General features: G+C 33.8%; 1 protein-coding gene across 3 annotated transcripts in view; it reads left to right on the plus strand.

The window, feature by feature from the left end:
• The window catches only part of LOC118197024 (epithelial sodium channel subunit alpha-like), a 215,544-nt gene that overhangs the window by 151,915 nt on the left and 36,210 nt on the right, over positions 1 to 27,419 (plus strand). For all 3 annotated transcript variants that reach the window (XM_085807588.1, XM_085807589.1, XM_035368493.2), the window contains exons 6-7: positions 1,850 to 1,936; positions 22,815 to 22,929. In XM_085807588.1, the coding sequence (XP_085663714.1) occupies positions 1,850 to 1,936; positions 22,815 to 22,929 (202 nt within the window). The remainder of the gene's footprint in view (positions 1 to 1,849; positions 1,937 to 22,814; positions 22,930 to 27,419) is intronic.

Consider the following 27,419-nt stretch of genomic DNA (forward strand, 5'->3'; position numbering starts at 1 on the left):
TAAACTAAATTATTATGTCACAGAAAGTACTATAATTCGATACTCAGAAAATAACCAGAGCACAAAACGATTTTCATTGAAATTTTTTTGCCATGTTAAAGTTTTCCAGCTAACAGCTAACTGTTGCATATTTCACGAAAATTCCGTTTTAATAGATCATATGAGCTTATAAATGAAGACTTTGAAGAAAATTTAAAGAAATATATATAGCTTTTAGTTTTGTAGTTAACACCCCACTGTCTTTAACTATCAGTCTACCTTACGTAGGCAAGTTTTCTCTAAAATCTGAGGAGACCAAAGGAATTTTCAGATATGTTGTACAGCTGAGTTAATATCACCAAACATCGGTAAACTTTTCGTCAATGAGTGTGATACGCAGCAGTGATGTCAGTTAAATATATTTTTGTCACACATGATAATGCAATAAAAAAGCATTAAACGTATAATGGGCAGAAAAAAATTGGAGAAAATGTTATAGCAATGGTCTCAAAACGCAAGAACTAACAAATAACAAGCATTAGAGACTCTAATCCCTATTTATCTTCAAGCAACTTAATTTTTTAACTACTTCTCGTTTCCCTTTGCATCACTAAATGTTGTTAGGTATTTCATTTTCATTCAATAAATTATAAAGTTAGGTTCAAAATAAAAAATACGTAGTGAATGCAGCTGCTAACTCTATTTCGAAATTAATAGCAATGATCTTGAAATTATGAACAATGATTTTGAAAATAATACCTAATGAACAGCTAATTATACAATAGACAGCTTCTGAGAAAAATGTTTTTAGCTCAATACAGGAAATTATATACGCTATTACAACATGGATCATTTCAACAGACAGGAAATTTTGTTGAAATGCATCCATGCATCCTGCTCATTTTGTCGCGCTCTTTAAATTTCTGTTGACATGCTAAATTTCTTTATGCCTTAGTTTTTTGAGGAAAAGGCTAGTCTGAATATTTTAATTTATGAATGAACTACAGCTGAAAGTAACATGTTACCATGTCAATCACTTCTTTAACCGAAGTAATTTCTTTCGGACAATTTCGCAGTAATTTCTTTTCGGATTAAACTGACTAGGAAAACCTACTCAGAAAATCTTGAAAATCCTTATTGAATTGTCAAGAATTCAACTATGGCTTGCCAAAAACTATTACGATGGATTATTTTCCAAGAACAAAGTGAAACTTCTAATGGCGACACCTGTCGTAGACGACAGCCTCTTAAAATAACCAGCATTTATTAGAACATTAAATCAACATTGGTACCACTCTGTAAAACGACCTCCTCCACAAAAGGCTTAATTCATCTAGGGCCTTGAATAATTCGTCTTAGGGAAATCATTCCAGTCCATCAGTTCCTTGTTCGCTCCCTTGAATGTAATTGTTACTTAGTATTTCCCCAAGTGCGATGCGTCGAGCAACATACAGCTTTACCAAATTCCTTTACATTAATGAATTTTTCGTAAATTTTATATGAAATTTCCTTGTTGAGTTTTGTGCAGATGTAACAATGTAATAACTTTGATGGGGATCTGACATTTCGGACCTTATATAGGAAGGTATTCACATAATCATTGCTTTGGTAGCCGTGGTTTGGTTAATGAATTAAGGTTATGAAATTTAAAGGTTCGGATTAATTTTGTCGAGAGTTAAATAAGATATTTATATTATATGTGATAAAAATCATAATTTGGGGGAGTTTACTCACAGAAAACAAACATATACCTCTCTGAATTAAAGCAGATATATAAAGTATAAGAGAGATAGAATGTGGAGTATTTCATATTTATAAATAAGCAGTTTCAAACATTTGGAGCTTAATATTTATTACCTTCTGTTTCTAGATGGGCATTTACCGTCTACCATACCCTTACAGAGACAAATGCAAAAAATATGCTGAAGAAAGCGGTGGAATGCTAAGAAATCAAGAAGTAACATTCTTTTAATATTTAATGCATTTGGCATTTTTTATTTGGATGCTTGAATGCTGATTTATTAATGTCATTTATTTTAAAGGAAGAATTATTAAGTTCTCTTTCACAATCCTAAATTATGCATGTAATAATTCTTTATGATAGAAAGCTTTTGTTTTTGGAACTACTTTTATGAAAATCAGATAAAAAACGATGCATGAAAAGATGATTTTCTTTTAATACCTTACAGACTTTTGTACGAATGGACCTATTGTTGGAGAGGAAAAGGAATCGAGGTTCGGGTTTTTTTTTTTTTTTTTTTTTTTTTTTTTGCTGCTCCATGTTTTAGGATTAAAAGTTCGTTTCATGACGTCCCAAAGAAGCCGTATTTTATGATTTCACTTATGACCGGATTCGAGACTGAGAATATATGTTTTCTGTCATGACAGAGTTGCTGCAACGCAAATTGAAAAAACTGATGTCACACGGTAAAAATTTTTTAGCTGCTGAAAACTGAAAATTGTCATTCCGCGGAGCTTCCTAATGCTGTAGGAATATTGAACTTGTATTATGCTAACATGACATGCTAAATTCTTTAACTAAATTCCCATTTTTAGTTTATAATAAAGACTCTTAAACTATTGCTCTGGGAAGTGCTCCGGATTTTTAGTCCAAGGGGCTTTGTCCCTGAAAGACTATTGTTTTCGTTTTGCGAATTTGCGTCGAATCACTATAAACGGCGTATCACTTTTCAAATTGTTGCCACCAAATGTTAGAGTCCTGCATTATATTTGAAGAAATTAAATAATGAAGAATCTGCATAAATGTATGTATGTTTCTCGCATTGTGATAAAACAACGGTATCTAGAGTCATTAAATTTTGAATGACGTAATCCTACTGCGAATATGGGCATCTGAAAGCCCAAATTTTAAATTTGGAATTTGTTTTATTATTGATTTCATATTTTGTAAAACTTAAACGAATTTTTGGTTAAGAAACACGACGATTTACAAGCGAGCAATGGCAACACTCTACGGGTTGTAAGGATTATGTTAATTTTATTCACAGTTAAATTTTAAGTTCCTTTCCTGTCAAATTCTTAACTTCAATTTACTACTTCCGGCCAGAACGTAGTTTTAGAATCCCGTCGGAATACATAATGAGGAAGAGCGGTATTTAACCGCGACGTAACGTAGTTTTAGAATCCCGTCGGAATACATAATGAGGAAGAGCGGTATTTAACCGCGAAGTTCTTAGAGAGAATCAGAGTTTCTGATTTACGCGCGTATGCATTTTGGCCACTCTCTCTCTCAAAGCTGTTATTACGCTCGGCCATACTCAGGCCCTTGATAAGCTTCGTAGTCAAATAGAATTAAGGGGCCAACTAGTCCAGAATCTTGATAGCTTCGGCTATATTTCTTTAGTTAATCTTAGTTTAATTTTTAGTCTCTTAAGGTCAAGCCCAAGTGTCGGCTTTGATTGTACACTCCAAGACGGAGTTTTGTTAAATCTTATTGAAACAATAAAGGGTTAGTTACCCTTCCATCTTGTTGTTTCTTGTCACACGAACTTAAGCGATTATTCTCTAACTAGTTCTTAAGATTCGTCACTTTCTACAGTAACTGAGATTTACACTAGTGAGAATCTTACAGGGTAAAAAAAAATTTTATCTCCAGTGCGAGAAACTGTGTATCGGAAATTCTAAATATAAGCTCATTTTAAAATTATTTGGCGACATTGCTGTTAAACTGAATTTTATGGTTTAAGTGCAAAGAATATGATATTTAATAAATTAAGGTAACACACAAAAACGCCCCTTTGGACGTAATTTCAAATCTTAAACCTTTCAGATTTGTTTTTCTTTTTTTTCCCCAAAATCAACTTATCACACTGGTGTGTGTGATTATGGCATAGCCTCGAGGGCTATCTGCCTAAGGGAAGGGATGCCTTCGTGGAGGACTTTCTAGGGGAAACTGGCTCGTATACACGTTACACATGGGGAAAACCACGAAAACGCCCATGCAGCCAGCCTGTTCGCGGAATTCGAACCTCGGACCGAACTACCAGTGTTCAGCGACTTTACCGCTCGGCAGCTGGTGGGCCCAACTTATCACAACACAAAATTCTAACAGTATATGGATTGCGTATAACACACAGACGTAGGAGCATTGAAGAGAAGTAGAAACTTTAGTCTTAATAATGTTTTCGGTTCGAATTTTAAAAGAAGTAAATAAACAAAACTCAGCGGTAACTAATGTGGCTTACCAGGTCTAACAAAGAATTCTTCGGCGAAAGAAGATGCAAAATAGTATGTATTTCTTCAGCCAAACATAAAAGCAAATTTTAAGAGTATACCATGAAAAGAAAAATCTCCGTTAGCTTAGGCGCAAAACGTGAACGAATGGTATACAGTATTTACAAATGGTGATACTCATAATCTGATAAAAACATCTCTACTATATCACACTTTAAATGATGTGATTCAAGATTTAATGCAATAAAATACATTTTAAACCAGTTTCTTTAAAAGCAAACTCTTTTCATAAATATATTATTTCTTTTAAACACCCCATGCACTTCTGACAATGCATAAATTTCCTCATTTCCATATCTGATATTTTTAAAATTAGTTCGCAAGCTATGCTTTATTTTTTAAAACTATATTACATGTCCTTCTGACACACTTCTATGATTTTCTTCTCAATATTATTCTATGTCTTTAAAGATAAATATATAAGCATTTTATTAATAACCGGTAATTAGTGCTTGTTGTATAAGTTCGGTATTATCAACCATTTCTTGCCTTGCTGCTTTCATGATCAGGCATATATGAATTTTAATAACTTATACGATTTAGAAAAGAAAGCTGCACTTATCTGATTTTCTGATGATGTATTAAAATCAAAGTAAGACACATTTTCTGGGTTTAGTCTCTCATTTCATTATGTCTTTTCCTTTACTTCGAAACTTTCAAATTTCAAATTGACAAAATTTTGTTAGTAAACATCAGCATGGGTTTATCTTTGTATTCCGACATCTTTACAGGCTAACTCTGCAAAATGTACAGTTAGTATAACTGTATTCTATTCAAAACAGTTAATTTATTAAATAACGCAGGGAAGATCTCTTTGCCTAATGTGAGTTATGCTTTCTTGAGAACAATGGCTCGCATTCGCGTTATACTCGAAAAACACTACAAAATCACCATATTCCTACTTGCCGAGATATAAATTAGGATCAAGCGGCCAATGTTCCACGATATTATGTATCAAATCACTGGATTTCTTCTTGGAACATCCCCATTTTCTGTGTTACATTACCATTTTTGACAAAGGGGCTAAAATATTGGTTAGTTTTCCCTATTCCGCATGTTGTCGAGGCTGAGCTACCGAAACTGTTATTTATACGGAACTAGCAAAAGTGCAATGAAGTAATGCTACAGTACATTCAAAATACTTAAGAAAAGACATTATCAAATATGAATATGAATCTTCAAAATATGAATCTTCCTTTGTGCCGAGACTGATAGTGAAACTGCACATCGAATAGTTGAATTGAATATTTTATTCCTGGGACTGCAATTTTCAATTCAGGTAAAATTTCTTCAATGCTATTTTTGCAAGGTTTTATGCTTATTAACAATTTACTGTTGCATTTTACCTTTACTTTCACCTCTACTTTGGTCGGCTCGTACCAGGACGCAAATTAGTTTATGTATATAAAAACGGAGTTTTTGAACTTACAAGAGAGTTTGGGGCAGCTACCGCTGGCCGTCTCATTCCCCATTTGCGCAAATTTGCTTGAATCTGCTTTAGACTCTACAAGGCTTGTTTTCTCCAATGAGTCGAAGGCCTGAGCCAAAACTTATAAACGGACTTCGTTTTTTTTGAATATCTAATTTTAAAATACTGAAGTTTTACCATTTGCTTTCTTCTAGTTTTCGAGAGCAAGCAGGTAGAGTCTGCTTTTATTACACAAGATGTGTAAATTGCTAAGTTAAAGATCTAATAGAAAGGTTTCTTTTAAATTTTCTTCTGTATCTGGTGTTATTTTGCTAAAAGACTAAGAGGGATGATAAGTTACCTTATTATCTACGCGGAGCCAGAGATAACATTTAAACAGTTTTACATGAAATAATTTTAAGCTGCATTTCTCGAATAATGTAACTCAGTTTCTAATATTATAATTAATTGCAGCCCAACAGAATTAATCAAACAATGAAATTTACCTTTATTATTTTCATCGAAAGCGAAACTGGCGTTAAGTTAACGAAAGTGTTTACTGTATAATTTTTTTCTTCACACTTCAGTCAGATATATACAATCATATAAAAAGTATCCTTCGAGATTATGTAAATTACTATATGTTATAATAGATGGTGTGTTGCGGTGCTAAATGTAAAAATGAAATAGAATTAAGTGTAGTGAATTAGAATTACTTGAGCACCAAAATTAGTCACTTGGCATTTTTTGAATTAAAGGATTAGCAAATGTAAATCAAATGAATTGCTTACTTAGTAAATCGCGTTGTGTAGCAATAACCCATAAATACTTACTAAAGTGCAGATCAAAATGTGTAATCTAGAAGGAAATATGAAATCAAAGTACTTACCCCAAAGTATGACAACTGTATGTTACAAATCAATTAAATTTTATTCTTCATCTTCTTTGATATTGAAATAAGCATTAATATAAATAAAATTATCAACCAGACAGACGAATAAATTTGAACATCAAGCACGAGTAATGTGCATCACCAGAATTAACGTTGCACTCAGAATAAAGTCAATCTTTCTCCATCAGCTCGAAACAAAGTCTTGGTGTAAAAGGAACAATCAAATTTTGATGGCAGTCATTAAGCGTACTTGATTAATCATAGTATTTCTGCTTTTTCTTCTTTAAATCAGGAAGTTTCAGATCTCACAAACACGTGCGCGCGAAGAGTTCTCGAAAGGAGGAAGAAGCTGAACAAAAATTATTTTCTGCAACAATGTACAGGAAACAGGAGTAATTATTTTCTTGAATCTTCATGTAAAAATCTCATTAAAAAGGATTTTCATGTATAGCAGAAAGCATCGAAGGAACAGCAAAGAGAAGCAGGAAAATGGCACATCGCATCGGCCAGGGAGAGGACAGACCGAAGCCCGTCCTATCCCCTCAAACGCCAGCAGCAGAAGAGCCAGAAACCGGTTGTTGCAATCTTTTTTGTGTTGTTCTTGAGCGGTTGCGGTTAGCACCTTTGACGCTGAATAATGTGGAGGCTTGCCTGCACATTCCCTCCGGCCGAAGAAAAAGGAACATAGCACAGTTCAGAATATCATAAACCTTGATGAAACACAACACTAATTTTTAGATGAAACTTGGTATATTTGAAATCACATAAATCAGAGTTTTAAGATCTGGTATACATTTGAAATGAGTACATATTAACGTAAACGAATCTATCTGTCTGGCATAATCCAAGCTATGATCAAATATTCAATTATCAAAATCTCATTGTCTGGCATAGATATATAAAAAAATTTGGGGGGATAAGCTGCTACACATGTGAGTCAAGTTAAAAATTTAAACTAATATCTAATACATACATGTTTCACCTACAGTAGCATAAATTTCGCTACAATCTGTAGACACATTACATTTTAACTGAATACATCTCATACTTCATACAATCTTTCACTGTTGTTAACAACTCTTGATTACTACATATCTCTTAACAATTTTCAAATCATATCATTTTATCAACTCTTTTAAATAGCATCAATTTTTTCTAATAATTTTGTAAATGTGTAAGAATGAGTACTCTACAATTTTCTTTTACAACTTAGTTATTCCAAATTCTCAAATTGTTAAAATAGCACATTTTCATTACTAGCTGGATATTTGTAATAACCACTAAGTGTTCTAGAATTTTTTTTTCCTTACTCTTTTTTTTATTTATTTATTTATTTATTTATTTTTTATTTATTTATTTGAAATTCCATGACCTTAGTCGTCAACCCGGACCAGCCTGCAACTCACCAAACGTATAAATGAAGGCGGCCAACCTACACCCATACTAACCAAGAAACTCCAAAAAAAAAAAATAATAAACTGGAACTAAATCCACTACATTCATGATCAACACAATTTTCTTTCTTTCTTTCTTTTTTTTTTACTTATGTAAACAAGAAAAAAACAAGCTCGATGAAAACGATGCTATTAATTAGTTAAATTTCACCTCAGAGGAACTCTTTAAAACAATTTACTACAATGAGTTTTTTAGTTTTGTTGTCAGTGATATTTTGAATTAAATAGTTTTCATTTCGAAATTTTTTTACGATTTTGAAAGGACCAGTGTATTTTGGCTGTAAAGCATGAGGTGGTTGTAAAGCCTTTAAAAATACTTCGTCTCCAATGTTAAATTTAGGACTTTCTCTGCCTTTCACAACTTTATCTTGAGTTTGAAAATACTTTTCTTCATTTTGTTTCACTAGTTCTCTAGTGGCTCTAATGTGTTCCTTTTGACGCAACAAGTATTGTGAAGGATTGTCTACTGCATGTGTTTCATCATTTAAGTCTAAAGGTGTATTGAGTTCTCGCCCAAAAAATAACTGACTAGTTACTATGTGTTTTGAATTATTGTAATACAGTTTAAAAAATGCCAATCTATCAGACCATTCAAAGACCTTATTAGATAATGAAGCTATGCTTCCTTTCATAGTTCTGTGAACTCGTTCTATGATCCCATTAGATTGTGGGTAATAAATGGAAATTTTTCTGTGTTCAATCTGTTAAAGAATTCTCAAATTCAGCCGAAAAAAATTTGACCCGTTGTCAGATAATATTATCTTTGGAATACCGAATTTTGAAAAATACAAATTCATACATCTTATGATTGTTGCAGAAGTGATATTGGTTAAAGGAATAGCCTCCAAATATCTCGAATAATGATCAATAATTGTTAAAATAAAAAATTTACCATCGTGTGACCTGCGTAATTTACCTACAATGTCAATTGCTAACATCTCTCCAGGGGTTAAATCAGACTTTTTATATTACTTGTGATTGTTCTAGAAGATTTGGGTTTATTTTCCAAACATTGTTGACAGTTTTCACAAAAGTTTTTTGTGTAAAAACATACCCTTCCAGAAATATTTCTTTTTTATGAATTCATAAGTCTTGTTGGTACCAAAATGTTGAGCATGAGCAATCTCTAAACAAGGTTTCACTAAAGAATTTGGAAGTAGAATTTTGTTTCTAAATACCTTGTCTTTAAATGATGTGCTCTAGATCTTAACTTAATCATTACTATACCATTTTTCTGATCAATGCAATATTTGCTACAAATCTCAGAATTGTTATTGTTAGTTTCGTTTATTATATCGTTAATGATTTTATCATCTTTTTGGTGATTAACTATATTTTGAATGCTTAATTGATTATTTTTTGTGTGAAATAAGTTAATATTGTTTACATTATGAGATTCTTCAGGAACTCTAGAAAGAAAATCAGCAGGATTAGAAAAACCAGGTATGTGCTTTAAAGTATAATCAAAATCCTGTAAATACAATAACCATCTGGCCACAATATCAGGCTGCTTATCCAATTGCATATGAAAAGTGAGAGGTTTAGCATCAGTTAAGATAGTAAATTTTTTTCCATACAAACGTTCATGAAAATGTTTCACAGATGAAAATATAGCACAGAGCTCACGTCAGCTAATAGAAGGATACCTAGACTCAGCAGGAGTCAGAAGTTTCGAATAAAATTCTACAGGAAAGAATTTGTCATCAATGTTTTGCAAAAGAATACCACAAATAGCTACTTTAGAAGCATCAGTAATTAAAATAATTTCATGAATATCATCAATTTTTTTTATAGTTGGCTTTTCTAACATTATTGATTGTAACAGATCAAAAGCATCCTGACAGTTTTGATTCCAAACAAAAGATACATTTCTTTTAGTCAAGTGTACTATTGGCTGAGTGATCTCAGCAAAATTATGGATTAAGTGTCTAAAATAATTCATCATACCAAGAAAAGCTTGAACTTGTTTAACATCTTTTGGAATAGGGAATTTTGAAACTTTTGCTATATTATCTTCAGAAGGAGAAAAACCTACTTTGGTAATGTTAAAACCTAAATAAGTTATATCAGATTTGCATAACTGCACTTTAGCTGGATTCAAAGTCAAATTGAATGCTCTTAGCCTATCAAAAAGCTTTTGAAGAATTACCTTCAATTCAGATACATTGTCAGCAGCAACAATAATATCATCCAGAAAAAATTGAACATTACTACCTTTGATATCATTTAAACAGTTTGAAATTAATGTGTGGAAATAAGAAGTACTATTGTGTGAACCAAAGGGAAGTCTGCAAGGATGAAAATTGCCAAGCTCGGTGTAAAAAGCCAACTTTTCTTTATCAGACTCTTGTAACTTAATTCGGAAAAAAGCTGATTTCAAATCGAGTACACAATAAAAATTCTTACCAGCTATGTTGTGTAAAATTTCCGAAATTTTTGGTAAACAGATTTTGTAAGATTCTGTGATGCTGTTTAATAGACGATAGTCTACAACCATAAGAAATTTTGGCGTGTTTTTATCTTCACCAGGTAAATTCTTTTTTCTCAGAAATATAACAGGAAAACTATAACTGGAAGAAGATGGTTCTATTATGCCAGCCTCTAATAATTTTGAAATTTCTTGTTGTGCATACTGTTTAGCAATTTTAGGAATGGGATAATTTTAGGAATGGGATATCTTTTATATTTACTTCACAGTAGTCAATTTCAAACACATTAAGATACACATAAATTTTTTGACATAAATACTTAATGCTAAATTTTGTAACATACATAAATTTACTTATTAACATGCATAATTTTGGCAATTGTCAAGGATAACAATTTTTTTTATAATTTCTTAATCAATTATCATATCATTTAGATACTTAGCATCACACTATACTTATCAAATACATCACAATCCAATGATAGATTATTGAAATTTACTTCTTATTTAAATATATTACATATGTCTTAAAATTATTGAAATATCATAATTTAATTTAAGTCACATGTGCAGCAAATAATAATACACTCATGTCCATAAATTAAGGATAATTCAGAGTCACATGGAAATCGCACTCTAAAATAAATATATCACCTGTAAAATCACTACACACATCTCCAAGAATCATATGCAAATTTCAGGAAGTAACCATATGACACCGATGGTACGTCACAATAAGGAGACCGTAAGAGAGTGATATATAAGGAATACAGGCAAAGAAATAAAATTGTTCGCAGGAGCTTTATAAGCATTTCAGTGCAATAACCGAATAGTTATGACACAAAGGACGCATTTGGAGGATTTTTTACCGGACGTCTGGAATGTGGGCGTACCCAACTTGGAAGTATCAGACGAACTTGGAATTGCCCAGAGTGTCATCTCCAGGCTTCGGCAACGATTCCAAGATGATGGTAATGTGTGTAGACGTTACAGCACAGGTCGCCCCAGAGTTACAACGCCGAATGAGGACCGGTATTTGGCAGTTACTACCGAAAGAAACAGGCGGAGCACAGCCTCAGACCTGTCTCGTCAGCTCTCTTCAGCCACTGGTACGACAATTTCAAGGCAGACCGTGTACAGACGCTTAGGGCAGATTGGTCTATATGTTCGTAGACCTGCCAGATGCGTTCCACTTACTGCAACTCACTGTCGCCTGCGGTTAGCCTGGAGAAGAGAGCATGCATTGTGGACACCGCAACATTGGGCTTGTGTGATGTATTCCGACGAGTCCAGGTTTAGCTTGCAATCTGATTCTCGCCGAACTTTCATATGGAGAGCTCCAGGTACCCGTTACCACCAAGAAAACATCATTGAACGACACCGTTACGGTGGTGCAGGAGTGCTTGTTTGGGGTGGAATTATTTTGGGTTCCATCACTGACCTGCATGTTCAAATTGGAACCATGACAAGCCAAATCTATCGGGACGTCATTCTGGAACACTATGTACGTTTGTTTCGGGGCGCCATGAGCGCACAATTTGTGTTTATGGATGACAACGCCCGTCCTCACCGTGCAAACATCGTAAGCGAATGCCTTCAATCGGAGGATATCACCCGTATGTATTGGCCAGCATTCTCGCCGGACTTGAATCCAGTAGAGCATATGTGGGACATACTTGGCCGACGAGTAACACATCCAACTTCAGTACTACGGTTTACCGTAAACCTTCATCGGTTTGCCTTCCACCACATTTTAAATCATGTCATCCGACTAAACAAAAGTTAGCTTCATTTTATTCCTTTGTTTTCCGTGCTCTTCAAGTTTGCTTCTCCAAACTATCCCTTGATGAAGAACTAAATTATTTAAAAGCAATAGCTATTGACAGGGGCTTTTCACCCAACATTATTAATCAAGCAGTTTAAAAATTCTCATCTCAATACACTAAAAGGCACACTCTTGTTTTAGGAGATTATAAAAATTATATTGTCATTCCCTTCTTTCCATCAATTAGCTAAAACGTTGCACATATTTTGCAGAAATTTAACTTTCGTGTCGTTTATTCTCCCATCAATAAAATTTCGAGTTCCATACTCAAGGACCCCATTGCGGATATGAATTCCTGGGGTATTTATAGGATTCCTTGCTAGTGGGGTTTAATTTACATTGGCCTTAAAATTTCGCGTCAAGGAACATGAGGCATATGTTAGAAAAAAGGAAACGCAGAAGTCTTCTGTTGCTCAACATTGTTGGTGCGAAAATCACAATTTCAATTTTTCTGCTGCCAAAATTATTCAAAAAACTTCTTCCATTGGAGAACTGGATTTTCTAGAGGCATTTCACATTCATAAAAATCTTTCTGTTCTAATTAACGATCCTAACTCCAATCCAAATTTGCCTTCGGCCTTTAAAGAAATTATGTTTTAGTTCTGGTTTCACCAACAGATGGCGCCACTTGCTTATTCTTGTCCATGCTTTCTTATCTTATCTAATCATTATTTCCTATCTTGTTCATTTGCGGTTTTGCAGCTGAGGATGGTGGTTCGGTAAAACCATCGAAATTAGTCCTGTGAAAATTTTGTAAATATAACGCTGATTTTTGTTGTTTGACTTCTGAATTACTACCGTATGTTTGAGCAAACAGCTAATAAAAGGAAAATTTCATATATTTTTTGTTTTGAGATATTTTTTTACTATTTTCTTTAAATTGTAAGGATCTTTCTCCTTCCTAGCCAGGTAGCGTTGTGGTGTAATTGGAAGCAGGTCTATCTAGCAATCAAGAAACCAGAGTCCGGTTAGCAATCGGGGGTCCTGGCAAAGGCATCGCTGATTTGTAATGTTTTCTGCACCGAAATGAGCCTAATGATGCTACAAAATGTTGTGTGCCATTCATTCTTACAAATTAAACTTGCCATTCAGTAGCGCTCCAAAATTCTTCAGAAAATCCTTTTCAGTTTCTTTTGTAAAGTAAATTATCCTACTTATACTACTACTATTACTATTTTTTTATACTACTACTAATATAATTTCAGGCTTAAAAGCCAATCTATCTCAAGATTTTTTCTTTTAAAAACTTTAGGCGAGGCATAAAAAAAATATACTGGAATAGTATGAATCTCCTCCTTGCTGAATATCATTTGGATAATACAAAGTAGTTAATCAGTGCCTTGCGGCAGGAAGACTTTCATGCCTTATAAAATGAATGATGTAAGTTCATTTTTAGAAACTGCAACAGATTTCCATTAAATTGCAATGAATGGACTAAAATGGAACAGTACTAAAGCAATGAAAAAGGAATCATTGCTTTGTAAGTAAATGCTTACGTTAACTATATAAAAGTAACAGTCTGTTTGACTGTGTGTGTTTTTTGTTCGTACTGCGAGTAAGCTAATAGCCCCAGGGCTACGAAATTTGCTACATATGTGCATCTGGGCAAGAGCCAGTGCATCTCGAAGCGATTTTTTCAAAATTCGAATGAATTTTTTTTATTCTATGTTTTTTGATGAAACCGCATCAAGTTGATAATTCAACAGCAACAATGGCACGCAGCCATTGTTGCTGATATCAGCACTCTTCCCACTCGGAAAAATGAGGGTGATAATTCTATTCAGCTCTTAAGTTTCTCTTGGATACTGGACGTTTGTCGAGAGAAGGCAACAGGAAGTTGGTTAATTTATTCATTGGGATAATTAATATTTGTTTTAAGAGATATTGCTTATTTCATTGTAATTTTTTTATATTTAATACATTTTGATTGAAATTTGTGATTTTTTTAAGTTATTATAAAGTTGTTAAAAATTCTGTGCAGTTTTTAAATTTAATGTTTGGTGTTCCCTTTAGGCACTTGTCCGGTACATTTAAAAGCCAGACGAAGGCTGCCCGCGTGACGGCTAGTTTATAAATAAGAACAGTCGAATTCCATAATAATAATTACAAATATAACGAGACCACGTCTGTAAAGAGTAGAAGGCCATGAGTTTTAGTTTATACGGAATGACATACATACCTAATTCACCAGTGCTATAACGAGTAATACTTACAAGCATGTTGTATTTTTAATCTCCAGTGCTCTGTAACTCCGAGCTCGGGATTACTTGAATTTTAATGCTGAAAATTTAATTTAGGATTCAATAAAACATTAAAATGCCGATTTAACAAGAAGCTCTCACATCGCATTTTTACCATGTACATGAAATTTTATAAGTTGGGCCTTGTGGATAGTCAGCAATCAATTCCAAATTATATGAAATAGAAATGGCACTTTATTAGCTAATTTAGCTTTATGAGCACTTTATTAGCTTCAACAATTTGGTTGGTTGTCACATCCTGAACTGCCCAGCATTCACTTATCAAAAATGGAAAGTTTAGTTTTTTCGACTGTTAAAATTTAAAACTATGTTTCCTTTAGAAAACGTTATTTTTAAATTTAAGAGACTACTCATTACTCATATATAATACGTAATAACTACATTTTTTGAAAAGTTAAAAATGAAAAATAAAAGTACTCGAAGGGAAGAATCCTTTCAAATGGTATGAAAATTCTTATTTCTAATACACATGAATAAAGGATTCCAATTTCCTTGCTAAAATACTAATTCCCTTGCTATGGGGCGCTTATTCAGAGAAAACAGTAACAAAAGGGGGTAAGTCAACATATCGCAGTTCTATTTCTGGCTCAGATACAAAATGTTCACCGCAATGATGTGAACACATATAGCTCACGGATAGTATAATAAGGATCATGAACAAATAGCGTCTTCGATGTTTTAGGGTAGACTGTAGACGTAGATGCATCCGATCATAATAGCAAGTCTAGTTGATTAAGAAGATAGCGAGAAATCTAGCTATTGGAAGACATTGACACCATAAAGATCATTTTTAGACAGAAATGTACTGTGTATGGCCATTCATTTTAACGGAGAAAATAGTCTGCGGATACTATGATAAGCATGATAGCAAAAGTGGTCTCAGAATGTAATCTAAATACTAAGTTACCTTAAGGGCACCGCTCATCCGATACAGTGGTCAGTGATGCTGACTGCTGTACCGATGGACCCGGGTTCGAATCCCGAAGAAGTCTTGAATTTTTGTATGTGTATATCTGCGCCATAAAGGAACATTCCGAATACATAGCGAGCCGAAAGTCTTCTTTAGACGTTAGTGGAGAGGAAACGTGTGGGAGATCCTTGAACCGTCTTTTGAGATATTCGGCCTCAAAACTTGGGAGGGTGCTTAACAGCTAGCAAGGTCCGGCGATACCTACTGTTACACCTACGGGAATGCACAAGCGCCGATCTTGCTTCAGCATGTTCCTATTACCGTGAGGCCATTACGAAGCGCAACCAAGGATGTATAGCTATTATAGAAAATGCCATCTACGATTGTTGCTATCAGTGTAGGAGTCGTGGGATTCCTAAAGTAGGCTCCATGCGTTGGCAGTCCTGTTTCCAGACATATACCCTCAAAACATTAGAATTCGACCCGGGGAGTGACTCATACACAAACACGACTAAACAGACACTATTTCACGCCGATTAGGTAACCAGATAATCCTAGTGTGCTTTGCCATAATCTGATGAATCAGACGCACACTCATTAGAACGAAATACCTGAGGTGTTTACAGGCTCCTGGCAAACACTCCTTTCTGCAAATTGTAATGGTTCAAGTTAATACATCCTTATCTATAGACGAAGTCATATGGTCAAGTGCTGTGGAAAGCGATGTAAGCGGTGATATTCGTCTTGCGGTTTCCGAACTTGAAATTCTTCACATCCGTGATATTCTGCCACGCCCTAAGCAGTCCAGGAGGCACAACTGGCTGAACTGAGCCTGACACAACCTATTATTGCATACCCGTTTCGCTTCAATCAAGCGCCAAGCGAGAGGCCTACTTCAACCTCTTTGGTGTGTCGTAGTTGAAACAAATCAGATGATGAACCATCATTACATTTCGTAAGAATTTACATAATCGAAATCCGCTTCTCCACTTCTTATATCTTCTAAATGATGCTCTGTTTTTGTCGTGAGGAGCTTATTTTTGGTCATTTTTTTTATTTTTTTATCATATTCATATTTAGCCTTGCAATTCTCATACACCAAGCAACATCTCATCTGGATCGAGCGATGAAACTTCTCATGATGTATGAATACTCCATGTAAAGCGAAATCACTGAAAGTATATTTTATGCTGATGAAACGCAGCTAAAATTACATTCTTAATTCTGCAAAAGCCCTTTTTTCCTTACTTTAACATATAAGAGTTATCACGCTCTTTAAAACTATTTGATACTTCTGATTATTTTTAACTTTCTTTTACTAGTATATAAGGTTTAAAATCGTTACTCAAATATATATTCAAGCTTTTGTAAATAATTCCGATTTTAAATTCAGATTGATATTTAATAAAATTCCTTTGACTTAACGTTACATTTAATATTTATTTTCTTTTCCCTTTTTATATGTTTTAATTAAATCCAGCATGCTGAAAAATATAAATTTTTCGTTTAAAATATTTTGCAATAAAGAATTAACATTAAAAATAAACACACATATATATATTCTTTCTGCTGTGTCGAGGAAAAAAAGTTCTTTTCGTTAAACATTTCTTATGCAAGCCACCTACGTGTCCTACATTTTCATGCGAGTTTGATAATATTCTCGGAAAAACAACTCAAAATGATTTTGATCTCACATTCTCCTAAAACGATCTGATCGGCATCACGATATGTTCCATGCAGAAGAGCCGAAAAGAGATTCAGCCGCTTTCGACTAACATTTATCCTTTTACCAACATAAATCTTACGCAGAAATCCAAGTTTACGTTCCTTTCCAAAAAAAAAAAAAAAAAAAAAAAAAAAACACAGTTGCTTTTCTCTCACGCCAAAGAAATGCTCATCTCGAATTCTTGCGGGAAAGTCAAATGCGATGCAGAGTTACTCCGTTTATCATACACCAATCTTTTCTTCTTTCCCATTCCATTTTTTGTGAAAGTTTATATTTTACAAAGATCGAAAGTTTTCTTTACCTGCGATATGTGGTTTTCTAAACATACGAAGTATCGGTAATAAAACTATAAAATAATACCCTTGTATTTTGATATATGAATAGCTGTTAAAAATATTTTCACTTCTACTTCTAGAGAAAAAGAATTTTGCTTCAGATATTTGCATATAATTCATCGCATACCATCCATGAAAATTTAAAAACTGCATTCTATGATTAACTGAGTATTTTCTAAACAAAAATAATAAAGTCAATGTAAAAACGAAATAATGTGTAAAATTATAATATACCAGAATAGCTTGCAGAATAAATGTTTTACAATTACGTGATAAAATGATGTTATTGTAAAGTTAACACAATTAGATTCTAAAGGGAAAAGGAAAAACATTTGACTTCTACTGAGAGAGTTTGTTTCTGCTAGTCTTATAATTTAAAGCTAATGGACTTTTGTTTAATTAGTATGATTATTTTGCTTCGTATTTATCGAGTTATAATCAGTTGTGTCTAGTTTATTCAAAAATGTAAAATCAAATTTGGTATTGAATAAATCTTAAAAATCATAAGTATTGGAGAAAACACTGTAAATCTTTGATCAAAGTTCAACATTTTAGTCTTTGTTTTCATTTGGACTAGTCGATTAGTTTAGTTTATTTGAATATAGCAAGGTGCATGAGTGCTATCTGCTTAAAGGAAGAAATGCCCGAAACTGGATCGCATTCACTATTTGGACTAGTAAAAAGCAACGCTAAAAGATTTCAAAAGAACTCTAATTTAATCTACCAACAGCCTAACATTTAAATTTATTTTAGTTATAAGCTCGAAATGAGAAACGGACTCCAACTCGCTTTTTTCGTGTAAAAAGTAAAAATTCCCTTTCCGTCGTAAATGATATCTGGATAATTTTCCTTTCCTTTAAATAAATAAATTCATTTTAACTCTGCAGTGTCTGTAATGCCTACAAACATCTAAGAATAATGCTACCAGGCACATACGCTGAAATGCCTAAAGTCCGTAGCGAAGTATTAGATGAATAATGAGTAATTGTCTATAGTAATACTAGATCTTTAATAACTGAAAGTTTCTCATAACTGATAATAATAAAGTGTTGAAAGTGCTTAGAATAAAAAAAATTCAAACTTCATTTACAGTAATTTCGTTCCAATGGATGGGACAAAAGGTACGCATAGCCTTTGAGCAGCAGTAGTGGCAATATAACATTAGCTGGATTCAACTTTGATCGAGAACTGGGTACTGAATCGGAAGTCTGGCACTGTTCTTCCCCTTCCAGTAACCTCCCGACAGGTTCACCTGACGGATTCCATGTGCCTCTATTCAGCATAGTCACTACAGTCACAGACATCCGTGCCTTATCTGGAATGGGTACATGAAAAAGCTACCGCTGACCACAAGGCCTCTGGCCACGATGCCTGGCAAAGCAATATTTGATGTGAATTAAAACACAAAATAGTCTGTAACTTATTAACCAAAGAATTACGAAATCACTTATTAGTATTACAATTACTTATTACGAAACTCTGAAAAATCATTATTTCTAATCCTTGTCAGTGAATTTAATTCTCCTGACTTCATCAAATATGTTGAGTTTTATTTTGTTAAATTACGTATTTTCGTCTCAAAAAAAAAAAAAACTCATTCATAATATAACATTTAATACAACGTTAATCTCAAACATAAATGTAATGCTTAATCTAACGTTAGTCTCAGAGATAAATATAATGTTTGATTAGTTAATTACTGCAATTAAGCTCTTGTGGTACAATATCACAGCTCTAAGCTTGTAGAGTCATTAGGAGTTTTTTGAAGTCCGGAGAGATGATAAATTAGAAACGCCTTCGCCGGGAATCGAACCACGGACCTCTGGAATACCAGCCCAGTGTGCAGAACCACTACACCACGAATAACCTTATAAGCTAATGAGTTAAGAAATCTGGTAATACGCATCTTTCAGCGCTATTTTGTTTACAAAAAATAAATGATTCCATATTAGCATAAATTCCTTCTTGTATAGCGTTAGGGAAAATCCATTTGGGTGGTTGAGATGCAATATTTCTCAATAAGGAAACTTCTTCCGAAAATTAATGATTTGATGCATAAAAACTTTAGCTTGAAACCCACATCTGCATAAAACCGCGGTGGTCTGACTTTCATATTCTTTGGATATGTTGCATCTGGGGATATGGTAATACAACACTGCATTTCTTACTCAGCCTCCATTTGCTTTCTTTATCGATAAAATACTAGGGGAAGCTGTAAAAGACGCAGGCCGCTTATTTACAAAAGAAACTTTTCAATGTGTCAAGCTTTTCGATAAAATACATTTTTCAGGACAAGGTTTACAGACTTAACGGTACAAGACAAGGTTTACAAACTTTTAACAGGTTAATAAATAAATCACTTACCTAACGTTTCCAGCACTGTTTACCAGTCTCTCTAAATACTAACAACTTGCGTTACACAAACTCAGCTATTCTGCATTCTGGTTAATGTCAACATATAAAAGGAAGGACATAAAAACATTTTCATAAAATTATCAATATCAGTATCATCATCAATTATAACATCCATTAAAGAAATAAAAATAACGAGATAATGTGATAACATGAACAGTCACCTAAATCAACGTTACCAGTACTTTCTAAGAAATTCTTTGTGATAGTTTCACTTTGTCACACTGGTTCAATGCTTTTGGTAAAACACTTTACATTTTTTTTTGGTACCAAACGTAAGTTGTTAGCTGTATATTTAAGTGAGATTAAAAAAAATACGGATTTCCTTTTCTAGCCTTAACAACCTCCAAAGAATAAGTGCTGTGAAAGGTACGACTTCCTTCCTTTACACTGTTATATCAACTGAAACTTCCTTGCAACACATGTGTAGAGATTAATAGGTTTTTTTTTTTTTTTTTTTTTTAGCAAAAATGTGAAGCAACAGCTATCCTCTCCCCGAGATTCGAATCACAGATCTTCCAATTGCTAGCTGGACTTGCTAACCCCTTGCTATACGGAAACATACATAGGGGCGTGTGATAATGTCTTGCATAATTTCTTCCACTCAAAAGGCGAATGGAAATATCTACGAAAACCAGTCGATTATAAACAGGTGGTGACGCGTTATGAACTATCATATTTTAGTTCAGACATCACCGTAGGGATTATTAGCTTTTCTGGAGAGAGAAACAAGAAAACTCAAACGTGCATTTAGCAGGATTCGAAATACATATCCTCCCACTACTAGCTGAATGTGCTAACCACTCACTAAGAACACTCACAGGAAGAATGTGATAACATGTGCAGTAATTGTAATTACTATAGAAATGATTCCTATTTCTTTCACATAAATAATACCTTTAACATAGCATCATACGATATTGCAACCAGGAAAAATTAACTGCTCACGGTAGAATATATCAACTAATGAAAATATATCAGTACCCTATGCATTAGTTTTCCGAATACTTTTACTCCTGCTAAGAACTCCTAGCTGCTTATTTGTATTTTCAAATTAATAGAGTCTTACAAAATTAACGAAGTTACATTCTCCTCTGGTATTTCTTTTTCGGACTCCAGAGGTGAAATGTTTCTCAAGGAATGAAGCTTTGCAATTTATATCTTTATGAATTATTAATAGTTCAAGAAGAATTACGGAAATTTCTTCTCGATGTGTTTGTTTCCATTGAAGTCCCAGTGCTGAAACTCGTGAAAAAGAATAATATGTAATCAGTGGAAATTCAATGGGTCAAAATGCAGCTGTTTCTCAGCACTATCTATCACCCTCCTTTCTGTTTTTGCCTCTCTCTATTACTTCCAACTGTATATTTATAGTTTCATAATTAAACATCTACGATTATAGTGTCAATTTAATGTTTCGGAAAATATAAGACTCGTGTTTATTTGTTAATGCATATTTATGTCCGTGAATGCTGGAGAAAGAGAAATATTAATTATTTCAGGTCTCTTTTTAGACTGATATTTGATGTGCTATTTAGTCACATTTTCTTCTCGTCAAGCTAATGAATTCTTCATTCTTAATTATGCAAATATTTATTTTAAGGGTAATGTCTCTCATTCGCAACTAGGCGAATACTTCACTAAACCGTCCTTAGTGGTTTACTATTATAATTTGTAACATGTTTACAGGCTTAATCTTTTCATTTTTGTGATATAGTTTCAATTACGCTTTAGATCACAACTTTTTAGTTAGGGAATAAAAAACCACGATTGCCTTGAGTTACATACTAACTACAGAAACATTTTATATATATATATATATATGTATATATATATGTGTGTGTTGGTTTTTACTGCAATAAAAGTCTAGAAATACTAATTTATAATACTAAGTTAAATACTGTATAAAAAATGTATGTATTATAAAAATTAAATTTATGATTTTAATTGAATTCCTGTTCCTTGCAGATAGTATTAAAAAGTTTTCTAATGATAAATTATATATATGTGTGTAAGGAAGAAGTTCGTTGTAATATAATTAGCACAAATAAGCAAACGTTTTATCGCAGCTTGCAGTTTCTTTGAAGCTTAGTCTAACGTTATTGCAGCATTGTTGTTACGCTGGTGAAACCAAACCGGCTCAAGTGTAGAGCTGGAAAGTGGAAGTTGTAGTATTTAGCTGAAAGAAAAGAGTTAATGTCAAATCAGGTTCTTCTGTGCTTCCAAAGTAATGAAGCGTAAATTGCATCATTGGCAAAATTGCGCTGCAAGGAAACTTCTAAAATTTCTAAGAATTACAAACTAAGAAGCAAAACAATACAGGCTTCTGAATTTCTTTCCGAAGTTCGACAGGCTTCTATTACCACCGTGCTGCTCTGAAGGTTTTCCAGTTTTAATTTAAACATGAAACATTTAAACATTCCATTGACATTTAAACATTCCATTAAACATTTCCAGAAACATTTAAACAGTACTTGTCTGATCCAAAGCAATAATGCACAGGCGTTTTGTTTTCCAATTGCGCAGACTAAAAAAAATGAAAAGATCACATGATGCTTTCGCTAATAAAATGAAATTAAGAAACGATTAAAATAAAATTTATTTTATCCTTAATTTTGTTTTATGAATTATTATTAATTAACGATCAGTGAATTAGTGATCTTATCAAGTCAACAAATTAACGATCAAAAAGTTTTGTTGCGTTATAAAAATTGTATATTCTGTACGTTTATAATGTCGCTCAATAAAAATGTGGTCCCGACGTTTGCGTTAAAATTTATAACCGGGAAATAAAAGAAAAAACAATGTATTAACAGAACATATATTCGGTTGATTTCACATTACTGTCACCCAGAGAGTAATGCACATTTTCTTTTCTTTTCTTTTTTTTTTTTTTCCAAACTTTTATGCTGTTTTACATTCTTCTACAGGGATGTATACGAAACTGCATACAAAATCGAAACTTTCTTCAATGTGGATGCGTTGACCCATTTTTGCCTGCTAATCAGTCCCTTGTCCGCTGTGATTTGAGAAATCAAACATCTGGTAAGGAATGGATTAATTCTTTAAGCCTATTTTTCTATATTTGTGCTATTGCAATGTAACTTTCAAAAAAGATTCCAGGCTTAAATAAAGTGATATGCTATTTCTTTATAGAGGCATATGCAGGCCGACCTTTGTATAAATAAATTCCTGCGAAAGATACAAACCATTGATGTGAGCATCGACAAAGATTGGCAAAAAAGGAGTTGATAACACTTTCGGATTTTAGGTGCTGTTTCTGTTCTACAGCCTTAGTTCTAGTGCCATACAACTCCGACATGTACGTACAACGCACTGTGACCACAGACCGAAACTGATGTTACAATACTGCAGAGTATTGCTGACAGAGCTATGATAATAATAGCTCTGCTATGATGATAACAGAGCTAACACAGCAAAATCTCTTACGAAGAGTAGATCCGCCTATAAAATACGCAATGCCTGAATAGTCAACTTTTGCATCAAGAAGAAAGTATTTCTATGGGTTCAAATCTTCTTGTTTTTGTTTTATATTCAGCATAAAATTCAGATTATGTCAAATGAGAAACTTCCTCTGCAAATTCTCTCTAAAATAAATCAAAACCTACTTCTTCTAAAAAGATTAAATTCTTATTCGAAATACTGTAACTCTATACCATAAAATGACCTCTTAGTCCAAAATTCCAAAATATTTCATTTCAAACCTTAACAACTGCAACCATTCCTTTGGTTACGATCACAAAATAACAAAATTAGAATATTATTCTAGGAATCTGATATAAATTATTTTCGTCAAATCAATTTTCTAATATTAAATACTTTTTATAGCATGCTTTCCTATATACTTCAGGGCATACACTTACAAGCTTCTAGTACCCAAATTTATATGCTTTGACAGCAAAAAGTTTAGCAAACCAAGTATAATATATATTTCAAACTATTGACTAGCCTCTAAGCTGACCGAGACAAAAAAAGTTTCTGTTTCAAAGAAAATGCAAAATTAAATGCTGAGTATTTGCAGTGATAGTAATTAAAAAGTTAAAGAAATAAAAGATGCTACCAAACAATGGTTAACAATATGTATGCAAAAATAATCAAATTTTGTGGAAAACATATATATATATATGGAAAAATTCCAAAGAAAACCAAATCTTTACAAACATTCTTCCCATGACAAAGATACGAAGAAAAAAGACGTTTAAAGATAATTTGTCGCCTGGAAAATTGCAACAAATTTAATGGGCATTTGTTTGCTCTGATATAAGGCCTCATTTATGCAAATGAGATTATGCAACATAAAAGCGCTGTAAACAGCAAGAAAAAACTTTCTTAGCATTATTTCATTTGCTATAACATAAACAGTAAAACTGAAATATCCAGAAATTTACTTTTTGTATGAAATTTCCATGAAATGTTCAAGAGCTGTTTACAAAAGCGGAGAAATTAGGAGTAGTGATAAGAGGATTATCAATAGGCATCGCAAATTTTAGTGAATACACCTGTAAAAGATAAATACAATGGAAGTAGCAACAGATCCCCATGCCAATTCTATTTGAGCAAATCACGATGTTTATAATCAGATTAAAATCTTCCCATATGAAATTTATACTCGAGTAGAATATAAATTTCAACAAGTCATACGTAGCAGCTTTTCGACAGATAACTAAATTTTATCACCATTACTGTGATAAAAATACGAATAATTAGTGAAAGATCCTTATTAGGCATTTGCATAATACTAGTAAAAAATTTCTAAAAATTAATTTTCCAAAGATATCGTGGTCTTTGTATCGCATTTCGTGCAAAATATCATCACAGATATAAAATTAATGCCATGTCTTCTGCAACTTTTGTTACGTATTAACGCTTCATTTTAATCACTAAAAAGCGACAGAATTAAAGATGGACTACAAATGGGAATCGTATGTAATTAATTGCCTGCAGTACGATGCAACGCTATTATAAAATTAGTAAGGCTCTTGAATATGCGTTTCTTGAAACAACATATAAAGGATCGTAAAAAACGCATTCATTAAAATTGTAAGAAAACGGAATGAGAATATTAGACCACTGATTTATATATAATACTAGTATTTCAAATCAATTAAATTCTTTAGTGAAAAGCATTGCGCGTTGAACATGTGATCAAAATTGCAATATATTAATTCACTAATAATCATTCAACTTGAAGCAAATTATAAGAAACATACTTATCCTTTTTCACGTTAGGCTGTTGATGTTGGGAAACATTATGAGAAACGAGAATAATAGTTTGGCAGGTTATTAATGTATGTAGAGTACAAAGAAGTACTATGTGTAATTACATCAAGCTGCAAACCTATAGAAGTCTGTTTTCGAGCATGTGATAATTATTGCTTTATAAATGCAGTACTGCTTTTGACTGTAGCTTTGAGTAGGAGTTTAAAGACGGACTCTAAATGTCTTAACAAATTTGTGACGTAAATTATTGGATAAAGGAAGATTTATTGATTCTTCTCTAGCCATCTTTTCGAAGATTCTTAAGTTCAATGAGGAGAGAGTCTCATCTAAAGACTTTAAAATGGGAGTCATATTAAAATATTCTTACAAACTTAACGTAAAACTCTGATCGGTAAAGCAGATAACATTGTTGGCTGTTGCATCACCAGGTTCTTCCCCATCAAAATTGGGAGAAAATTCGTCAAAGTTGTACTGTCACCTGTAAGATGCCTAAGGCCCATGACAACGACAGGCAGGAAAGATATTTTAGACCACGGAAGCTTCAAATCTCTGCATTTGGCACAAAAAAAGATAAAAAGTTATTCTACAGGAAGTTCTGCATAAATACAACGAAAACTGAACATTGTGTTACTCTGCTCAACATCCAAACAAAGTACAGTAAGCCAAGATCTGATTTCCGAATTTCTTATGTTTAGATATTTATCGGTAGGAAAAGATAAAACCATAAAATTACCCATCAATACAGTAACCGACACTTTTTCATATAAATAATAAATGATTTTGAATTTAAAGGATGTATCTTCTACGTGCCAATGTCAAGAGGCTTTTATTTTGCAACTGAGTAATTGCAGGGCAAACTGAAATAATTCCTATGTTCCAAATATAGGAATACACGATGTCTAAAAAAATCCTTGCCAAACGTAACATGTTGGTCTGTCATATCATGATAAACAAGATTAACATAGGAACTTGGGTCCGAAAATGCGTACGGCGACCGCTAGAGGGCAGTGTTCGCAAACGTAGAGGGAAAGAAAGAAAGGTGGTCGAAAGAGGTGCTAATATGACTTCTATTAAAAAACACGGTTAAATCACACAAAATTCCTTATATTCGTCACAACGCATGCTTCACAATCTCGACGCATGGATTCACGGACCCGTTAAAAATGGGCAGATGTGTCACGGACACGTGCAGCCGCTTCCACGATCTTGGCGACAAAAATCCATGTCCGATATTACGGTCGTCTCATACATCACGGACTTCATGTATTTGCACAAGTGGAAATGCAGGGCAGTCAGGTCAGAAGATCGCAGTGGCCATTTGACTGGTCAGTCTTAGCCAATCTAGCAATCATTATATGTCTATCATCCGGCAACATTCTTTCTAAAATCGTGCGATAGGTTTTCCCGACAAGGCGTTGAGGTAGCAGGTAAGGACCAATTAGCATGTGACCAATTATACCAGCCCATGTTTATGGTGCAACGCTGTTGACTTCCATGGGCACGTGTACACCTTGGGTCCCCATGAGCCCACACGTGTATATTGTGCAGGACACCTTCCCGTGTAAAAAAGACTTCACTGGAAAATAAAATACCCGATTCAAGATCCGACTGTGCGACCTATTTGTGCAAATACCAGCATGCGAATGCAAAGCGTTGGGAGTAACTGTCATCGTACAATGCTTGTACTGTTTGGATGCGCTAGGATTGTAACGCATGCTCGTGCAGTATGCGCATAACTGTGGAACGATGTACATGCAAAATGCGTTCGGTTGATCAGAAACTTGTCTGCGAGTTCGTCTCAAATTCCTGTAGCAAAGCTTCCTCTAAGACAGGTGTGCGTGTAGTATCTTCTTGGCCGATATAACTACTTACTTGGAAAGCTCCTGCCTCACGGAATCTGCGATGTAATTACCTGAACGAAGCACGATTTGGCTGACATTCTGTTTGGGAAGGTATATCCGTATCGCGGGTCGTCCATTTCCATCCGCAGCACGATACACGTAATACATATCGCCTAATTCTAAGTGAGTAAACCGATTAATCCTTCTCCTGCAACATCCTCGCCTGATATGATTACGCTTCCTGCCCTTCCATAAGCCTGCGAGCATTACCCTCTAGCGATCGCCGTTCGCATTTTCAGACGCAAGTTCCTATATAAATCTTTTTTATCATGGGAAACGATCTTTTGAGACACCCTATGGAATCACTAGGCTGTTTTGAAGCAGAAGACACGAAAAATTAGCAATGCCCTCGCTGGGACTCGAACCCTCGACCTCTCGAATATGCGCCGAATG

This window comes from Stegodyphus dumicola, chromosome X1, assembly GCF_044657685.1.
Source record: "Stegodyphus dumicola isolate Sdum_Otavi_A_Nest chromosome X1, ASM4465768v1".
Taxonomy (NCBI): Eukaryota; Metazoa; Arthropoda; class Arachnida; order Araneae; family Eresidae; genus Stegodyphus; species Stegodyphus dumicola.